Source organism: Sinocyclocheilus rhinocerous, unplaced genomic scaffold (assembly GCF_001515625.1).
Source record: "Sinocyclocheilus rhinocerous isolate Xijiao unplaced genomic scaffold, SAMN03320098_v1.1 scaffold431, whole genome shotgun sequence".
Classification (NCBI taxonomy): Eukaryota; Metazoa; Chordata; class Actinopteri; order Cypriniformes; family Cyprinidae; genus Sinocyclocheilus; species Sinocyclocheilus rhinocerous.
The window spans coordinates 961,836-971,110 of record NW_015624541.1 but is presented as its reverse complement, the minus strand read 5'-3'; the positions used below and the strand labels follow the sequence as shown (position 1 = coordinate 971,110).

The 9,275-nt window shown below is 38.1% G+C and overlaps 1 protein-coding gene across 5 annotated transcripts in view; it reads right to left on the bottom strand.

Annotated features, from left to right (window-relative positions):
- Nucleotides 1-6,333, bottom strand: part of LOC107741476 (N-terminal kinase-like protein) — a 15,416-nt gene extending 9,083 nt beyond the window's left edge. For 2 of the 5 annotated variants that reach the window (XM_016554248.1, XM_016554229.1), the window contains exons 1-5: nucleotides 6,115-6,333; nucleotides 5,173-5,313; nucleotides 4,774-4,896; nucleotides 4,466-4,686; nucleotides 4,189-4,279 (exon numbers count right to left, since the gene is read on the bottom strand). In XM_016554248.1, coding sequence (XP_016409734.1) covers nucleotides 4,189-4,279; nucleotides 4,466-4,686; nucleotides 4,774-4,896; nucleotides 5,173-5,313; nucleotides 6,115-6,222 — 684 coding nt within the window. In that variant the 5' untranslated portion in view covers nucleotides 6,223-6,333. Of the gene's footprint in view, nucleotides 1-738; nucleotides 830-1,015; nucleotides 1,237-1,328; nucleotides 1,452-1,727; nucleotides 1,869-2,354; nucleotides 2,435-2,692; nucleotides 2,915-4,188; nucleotides 4,280-4,465; nucleotides 4,687-4,773; nucleotides 4,897-5,172; nucleotides 5,314-6,114 lie in introns of those variants that run through there. The other 3 variants (XM_016554237.1, XM_016554220.1, XM_016554212.1) reach the window with 3 other exon arrangements.
- Nucleotides 6,334-9,275: the final 2,942 nt, after the last annotated feature.

Below are 9,275 nucleotides of genomic sequence, written 5' to 3'. Positions count from 1 at the left end.
AATCGGGTATTCGATAAGACATGTGCATTTCAATTCCGCTCAACGATTCCCCCGTTCGCATTTTAATGTGATTTTAAACTATTTAAGTGCAGGAAGGGAAAGAACTTGCACACTGTTTGCGTGCAGCACACACATCTGAAGCGCGAGCACAGAGAACAGTGGTCCCGATGCAGGTTCCCGACCTGTGTCCGTTCTCGACCTGTTCCGTGCATTTCCACAAAGGTTGTTCCGGGCCAGAACGGACTTCTCTTTCACATTTATCGACCAGTATGCACGAAATACGTCGGTATATGATTAATCAATATTTTATGAAAAGAAAACTATACAGTGTTTTTAAATTTTTGATTTCAATTTCTGTACCTGATATTTGCTCAGTTTTATTTATTTATGCTATTGCTAATTAATTTGTTTACTTGTCTTTAACAATTTAATGTTTTAAATTTATATTAGTCTAGTTGTTTTTTTCTGTGGTGTTTTTTTGATAAAACCATAGACATAAAACAGAATAAATATGTTTGACATTAAGTATTTGACTTAAAATTTGTTTAATGGATTTTTTTTATCTTATTGGAATCGGAATTAGGAAGCGATAAGAATCGGAATCGATGAGCAGAATCGGAACCGGAATCGATAAAATTCAAACGATACCCAACCCTACCTGGGGGTAAGCAGATAAACATCAAATTTTCATTTTTGGCTGAACTATCCCTTTAACACTAAGAAAAAATGATCTGGTACCTTGCCGAGAGATCGTAACGAGGAGGCACGTGGTAAATTTCCATTAAATACTTCCCAAATGAGACAACCCAGACGCCACACATCCCCTGTCCTGAGATCATACAGACACAACAATAAGCTATAGCTTATTAAATATGCATTTTACTATACATTTTAAATCTTGATTGAAAGTAAAGTCAGAAAATTTTCTGCATTCAGAAAATGTAATAACCTATAGAACATATTTGGGCTGAAAATGAATAAAGAGAACTAGAAAACAAGAGATTTCTGCCTGTACCATTTTTCTCCACCATTGCCAGGGCTCTCTGGAGGGTCATATCTCTCCAAGTCGGGGTTAATCACTTTAGGTGGTGGTAAGGAGATGGAGTCTCCCTGGTCTGAGGTCACATGATCCAACCCTCCAAGTTTCCATTCACCAGCACGGTCCACAAAGACGGCCCACATGCCCAAGTTATTATGGTTTAGATGGCAATCATTCACCAAGAAGCTCAGCGCTTTCTGATGGGAAAGGAGTGACAGCAAACTGAGCAATTTAACTAATGACTTAACAATAATTTCATTTTAGTTTGTGTCTTTACTTGACAACTTACCACAATCTGATGAAGGCCCCATGACACCTCTAAATCACTCGCACCACCCTTCTCCGCCTGGAGTTTCAGATGAGCAGCTAGAGGAGTCACTGGCTCTGTGACGATGTACAAGCTTTTCTCTGTCTGATGTCAAACAGGAAGACAGTCTGAGTTTTAATAAAAATGCCTTTTTAATTATTACAATTAGGACAAATCTTGACCGTCAAAAGTTTGTGTAAAATCTTCCACTAACAGAAAGTGACTAAAATATTTCTATTCTGGGATTCAAGTATATTAGAATGTAAGACAAGGTGTTAAATTCACAAAGCTCACCTCAACCTGAATAATCAAGAAGACAAGATGAGGCACTGCTTCAAGAGAACAACCTCCTTATCACACATCAATTCATGAGATCCTTACCTCAAGCCCATCTACGTAGGACAAGATGTTGGGATGTCTGAGAGTTTTTGTGCGTTTGAGAGCTGCTTTAGCCAGCTGTGTCTGCTCCTCTGTTCCCTGGGAAACCTCATACACAAAGACTGACACTGGCTCACTAGTCGTCTGGAATAAAGAGGGGTTACTAGTTAACGTAAATTGCAATTCATCTATATTAGGCAAAGAAGAATAGTGCAATTAGATTTGGAAAACTAGAATGTCCTCATTATATTGACTAGACTTCTAATAAACGAAACCACTGATATATAGCCTTTAGTCAACAACAACACAGTAACAAGCCTCCCCTGATGTTTGAGCTGCCATCATAATGCTGATCAGATGATTAACAGAGATGATCAGATAGTTAACGTACTGATGCCTGCCAGTAAAATCGGTAAATGACGATCATATACAATTATTGATATGACATAAGTAATTCTGGTGAATGATGATCTGTTACAGTTATTAATATGGCCTGTCAGGACACGTGTAGAGTAAATACAAACTCTGCAGCTTTTCTCAGCAATTTATATAATCATACATAATACGAGTGATGACATTTTAAAACTCCATACAAAATAAAAGGAAACACATACACAAATTAATACTAACGATTCGAGTCATACAATCCTAATTCAGCCGTTTAATGTGTCTGCAGCTTTCTGTTGACGTGGCCACAGGAACGATACCTTCTGTGGTGAAAGGATGACAAAAGAAACCTAGTTTATGTTATAAATGGTCCTTATATTCAAACGAATGCGCCTCCAAAGATTTTGAGTCCTGCCTATTAAAACATATACCCATACAAAGTATTTCAGGGTGTTTTTGAGCTCTCTTTACCTTTACGTTACTGCGCAATGCTAAGCGGAATGTAGCTAAACTTTAGACCGAGGCTTCAGCGGCCTGCTGCGTCACTATTTGCTTTATATTAATATATCAAATCATTTTACCTTGCGCTTGCCCCGACTAAGGGTCCATATGCCTGACTTTTCTTGGTTTTCGGGTAAAAGTTCATAGTTGAAGTCTTTGATAGGATCCCGTGCGAAAAAGGACCACATCCTTCCCCGTCAATCCAGCCTACGATGTTGCTGTAGGACGGACAGCGAACCAACAGAGGACGCAACTGCTCCGCGACCAACAAGCCACCAAGCAAAGGGATTGCAGGCCACCTGACCCTGAATCCTTTTGATCCTGTTTGTATGTTAGTTCATTAATTTATATATGTTATTATATTATAAGTGTTATTGTTGGCATGAATGTCATTTAAGTTGGTCCCCACATAGGACAGACCTGGGCTAGTTGTCACAAGGCTTATATGTCAGTATAACAACATGGTACAATACCACCTTTAGCTGTGTTTTTTTTGTTGTTGTTGTTGTTCTCTCTTATATTAGAATTTTTTTTGTTGTTGTTAATTATATCCTTTAAACTAAAGTACCTCTATCATTATTTCACTATAGCTGTTGGGTAAACAAGTGAACACAATAAAACCACGGACTTCAGTACATTTTTCATGTTCAAAAATAAAATGTGTTCTCTGAATGACTAATCCCGTGCGAAAAAGGACCACATCCTTCCCCGTCAATCCAGCCTACGATGTTGCTGTAGGACGGACAGCGAACCAACAGAGGACGCAACTGCTCCGCGACCAACAAGCCACCAAGCAAAGGGATTGCAGGCCACCTGACCCTGAATCCTTTTGATCCTGTTTGTATGTTAGTTCATTAATTTATATATGTTATTATATTATAAGTGTTATTGTTGGCATGAATGTCATTTAAGTTGGTCCCCACATAGGACAGACCTGGGCTAGTTGTCACAAGGCTTATATGTCAGTATAACAACATGGTACAATACCACCTTTAGCTGTTTTTTTTGTTGTTGTTGTTGTTCTCTCTTATATTAGAATTTTTTTTGTTGTTGTTAATTATACCCTTTAAACTAAAGTACCTCTATCATTATTTCACTATAGCTGTTGGGTAAACAAGTGAACACAATAAAACCACGGTATTTTATTTATGAAAAGAAAACTACAGTATTTTTACATTTTTGATTTCAATTTCTGTACCTGACATTTGTTCAGTTTTATTTATTTATGCTATTGCTAATTAATTTGTTTACTTGTCTTTAACAATTTAATGTTTTAAATTTATATTAGTCTAGTTGTTTTTTTCTGTGGTGTTTTTTTGATAAAACCATAGACATAAAACAGAATAAATATGTTTGACATTAAGTATTTGACTTAAAATTTGTTTAATGGATTTTTTTTATCTTATTGGAATCGGAATTAGGAATCGATAAGAATCGGAATCGATGAGCAGAATCGGAACCGGAATCGATAAAATTCAAACGATACCCAACCCTACCTGGGGGTAAGCAGATAAACATCAAATTTTCATTTTTGGCTGAACTATCCCTTTAACACTAAGAAAAAATGATCTGGTACCTTGCCGAGAGATCGTAACGAGGAGGCACGTGGTAAATTTCCATTAAATACTTCCCAAATGAGACAACCCAGACGCCACACATCCCCTGTCCTGAGATCATACAGACACAACAATAAGCTATAGCTTATTAAATATGCATTTTACTATACATTTTAAATCTTGATTGAAAGTAAAGTCAGAAAATTTTCTGCATTCAGAAAATGTAATAACCTATAGAACATATTTGGGCTGAAAATGAATAAAGAGAACTAGAAAACAAGAGATTTCTGCCTGTACCATTTTTCTCCACCATTGCCAGGGCTCTCTGGAGGGTCATATCTCTCCAAGTCGGGGTTAATCACTTTAGGTGGTGGTAAGGAGATGGAGTCTCCCTGGTCTGAGGTCACATGATCCAACCCTCCAAGTTTCCATTCACCAGCACGGTCCACAAAGACAGCCCACATGCCCAAGTTATTATGGTTGAGATGGCAATCGTTCACCAAGAAGCTCAGTGCTTTCTGATGGGAAAGGAGTGACAGCAAACTGAGTAATTTAACTAATGATTGAACAATAATTTCATTTTAGTCCATGCCTTCACAACTTACGACAATCTGATGAAGGCCCCATGACACCTCTAAATCACTCGCACCACCCTTCTCCGCCTGGAGTTTCAGATGAGCAGCTAGAGGAGTCACTGGCTCTGTGACGATGTACAAGCTTTTCTCTGTCTGATGTCAAACAGGAAGACAGTCTGAGTTTTAATAAAAATGCCTTTTTAATTATTACAATTAGGACAAATCTTGACCGTCAAAAGTTTGTGTAAAATCTTCCACTAACAGAAAGTGACTAAAATATTTCTATTCTGGGATTCAAGTATATTAGAATGTAAGACAAGGTGTTAAATTCACAAAGCTCACCTCAACCTGAATAATCAAGAAGACAAGATGAGGCACTGCTTCAAGAGAACAACCTCCTTATCACACATCAATTCATGAGATCCTTACCTCAAGCCCATCTACGTAGGACAAGATGTTGGGATGTCTGAGAGTTTTTGTGCGTTTGAAAGCTGCTTTAGCCAGCTGTGTCTGCTCCTCTGTTCCCTGGGAAACCTCATACACGAAGACTGACACTGGCTCACCAGTTGTCTGGAATAAAGAGGGGGTACTAGTTAACTTAAGTTACAATTCATCTATAGTTGGCCAAGAAGACTAGTGCAATTAGATTTGGAAAACCCAGAATGTCGTGATTATATTGACTAGTCTTCAAATGAACGAAACAACTGATATATAGCCTTTAGTCAATAACATTACAGTAAGAACCCTCCCTGATGTTTGAGCTGCCATTATAATGCTGATCAGATAGTTACTGATGCCCGCCAGTAAACTTAGTAAATGACGATCAGATACAATTACTGATATGACATAGGTAATTCTGGTGAATGATGATGTGATACAGTTATTAATATGGCCTGTCAGGACACGTGTACAGTAAATACAAACACTGCACCTTTCTCAGCAATTTATATAATCATACATAATACAATGAGCGATGACAGACTACAAATAAAAAAATAAAAGGAAACACACAAACAAATGAATACTAACAACTGTACTTAGTCATAAGATCATTATTAAGCCGTTTAATGTGTCTGCAGTTTTCTGTTGACGTGGCCACAGGAACGATACCTTCTGTGGTGAAAGGATGACAAAAGAAACCTAGTTTATGTTATAAATGGTCCTTATATTCAAACGAATGCGCCTCCAAAGATTTTGAGTCCTGCCTATTAAAACATATACCCATACAAAGTATTTCAGGGTGTTTTTGAGCTCTCTTTACCTTTACGTTACTGCGCAATGCTAAGCGGAATGTAGCTAAACTTTAGACCGAGGCTTCAGCGGCCTGCTGCGTCACTATTTGCTTTATATTAATATATCAAATCATTTTACCTTGCGCTTGCCCCGACTAAGGGTCCATATGCCTGACTTTTCTTGGTTTTCGGGTAAAAGTTCATAGTTGAAGTCTTTGATAGGATCCCGTGCGAAAAAGGACCACATCCTTCCCCGTCAATCCAGCCTACGATGTTGCTGTAGGACGGACAGCGAACCAACAGAGGACGCAACTGCTCCGCGACCAACAAGCCACCAAGCAAAGGGATTGCAGGCCACCTGACCCTGAATCCTTTTGATCCTGTTTGTATGTTAGTTCATTAATTTATATATGTTATTATATTATAAGTGTTATTGTTGGCATGAATGTCATTTAAGTTGGTCCCCACATAGGACAGACCTGGGCTAGTTGTCACAAGGCTTATATGTCAGTATAACAACATGGTACAATACCACCTTTAGCTGTGTTTTTTTTGTTGTTGTTGTTGTTCTCTCTTATATTAGAATTTTTTTTGTTGTTGTTAATTATATCCTTTAAACTAAAGTACCTCTATCATTATTTCACTATAGCTGTTGGGTAAACAAGTGAACACAATAAAACCACGGACTTCAGTACATTTTTCATGTTCAAAAATAAAATGTGTTCTCTGAATGACTAATTTGCTGTTTAAAACTCCTCATATGAGCGTCTGCATGCTTGAGAGAGTTGTGAGGGCGCGGGCACAACCGTGTTGCCAGATCAAGCTATTACACACGTCTTTGGACTTGTCTTTTCCACTTCATTTGACACTAGAAAGTTAATAAAGTGGGAAGCTGCAGTTTAGGGTTAGCGATATCTTTATCTGATTTATAAAAGATTTGAACTAATTTCGGTTTATCTTTTATTTGTTTTTTGGTTTGTATTTGTTTTAATAACATCTGGTAATACTGCAAACACTGCACTTAAACTGACAGCAATCAAAAAAGCCCACGGATAGGTTATTGCTGACAGGATACCACATTAGGTAAGGAAAACGAACAAGCAGGTTACAGAATGAAATGAAATAAACACTAGCCATGAAGAAGTCTATGCTATTTCATTCAGTATTGTAGTTACATTTTCATGCTAAAAACATTAAGAAGAGCACTAGACAAAGTTATAATCTATATAGCAATGGTTAATGAAAACTATAACAGTAATATGTATTGTTGCATGAATAATAAACAACTGAAAATATTATCCACCCCTAACCTATAGTAAAGTCTTACCAAATTTTGATGCAATAAATAATTTAACGCTGATCACTCCAAAAGAGAGAAAACATCTTTTACAAATATCTACATGTCTGTCTCTTAAAGTGTTTAGTTTATATAATGAGTTGTATTTGTAGGGGTTGTTATAGCAGAATTCTTAACCCCAACCCAGACCGCACTAATTTTCAAACCCTGGTTACGGCCATGAAAAAAAACCACACTGGTATGCATTCAGACAAGTCTCAACTATACAACGGATAAAAAAAAAAAAAGGGGAAAATAATTATTTGATCCCCTGCTGATTTTGTAAGTTTGACCACTTACAAAAAAATTAAGGGTCTATAATTTTTATAGTGTGTTTATTTTACGGATAGAGACAGAATATCAACAAAAAAAATCCAGAAAAAACACGTTATATAAAGGCTATAAATTGACTTGCATTTCAGTAAGTAAAATAAGTATTTGATTCCCTACCAACCAGCAAGAATTCTGGCTCCCACAGATTGGTTACGTGCCCAAGTGGAACACAGATTAGTCCTGTCACTTTAAGAAATTACTCCTAATGTCATCTTGTTATGAGTATAAAAGAAACCAGTCCATAGAATGTGTATCTTCCATTCAAACCTCTCCCACCACCATGGGCAAGACCAAAGAGCTGTCAAAGGACGTCAGAAACAAGATTGTAGACCTGCACAAGACTGGAATGGGCTACAAGACCATCAGGAAAAAGCTTTTTGAGAAGGAGACAACTGTTGGTGTGAATATTCGGAAATGGAAGAAATACAAAATAACCATCAATCGCCCTCTGTCTGGTGCTCCATGCAAGATCTCGCCTTATGAGGAAAGGATGGTCATGATAAAGGTGAGGGATCAGCCCCGAACTACACAGGAGGAGCTTGTTAATGATCTTAAGGCAGTTGGGACAACAGTCGCCAAGCAAACCATTGGTAACAAACTACGTTGCAATGAGTTGAAATCATGCAGTGCCCGCAAGGTCCCCCAGCTCAAGAAGGCACATGTACAGGCCCGTCTGAACATCTAAATGATTCAGAGAAGGCTTGGGAGAAAGTGCTGTTGTCACATGAGAACAAAATTGAACTCTTTGGCATCAACTCGACTTGCTGTGTTTGGAGGGAGAGAAATGCTGACTATGACCCCAAGAACACCATCCCTACAGTCAAGCATGGAGGTGGAAACATTATGCTTTGGGGCTGTTTCTCTGCTATGGGTACAGGATGACTTCACCGCATTGAAGGACCGATGGACAGGGCCATGCACCGTAAAATTCTGGATGAGAACCTCCTTCTCTCAGCCAGAACACTGAAGATGGGTCATGGATGATGGGTCTTCCAGCATGACAATGACCCAAAATACCGCCAAGGCAACAAAGGAGTGGCTCAAAAAGAAGCACATTAAGGTCATGGAGTGGCCTAGCCAGTCCCCAGACCTTAATTCTATAGAAAATCTGTGGAGTGAGCTGAAACTTTGAGTTGCCAAGAAACCTTAAGGATTTAGAGAGAATCTTTAAAGAGGAGTGGAACAAAATCCCTCCTGAGATGTGTGCAAACCTGGTGACCAACTACAAGACACGTCTTACCTCTGTGCTTGCCAACAAGTTTCTCCACCAAGTTTTGCTTGGGGATCAAATACTTATTTGACTCACTGAAACGCAAATCAATTTAGAACCTTTGAACAGTTTTTTTTTTCTGGATTTTTTGCTTGATATTCTCTCTATCCATTAAACTAAACCTACCATAAAAATTATAGACCCTTCATTTATTTGTAAGTGGGCAAACTTACAAAATCAGTAGGGGATCAAATAATTATTTTCCCCACTGTATATCAATACCCTGATATAATATAAATACCCTGGCCAATCATCACTCCCAAGTGGATGAGTTTACCCACATTTTGTGACATCAACTTTGGAAAGAAGTGGCTCAGAAAGTCAAAAATAGCCAATTTCCAATTAATGATAAACACGAGTA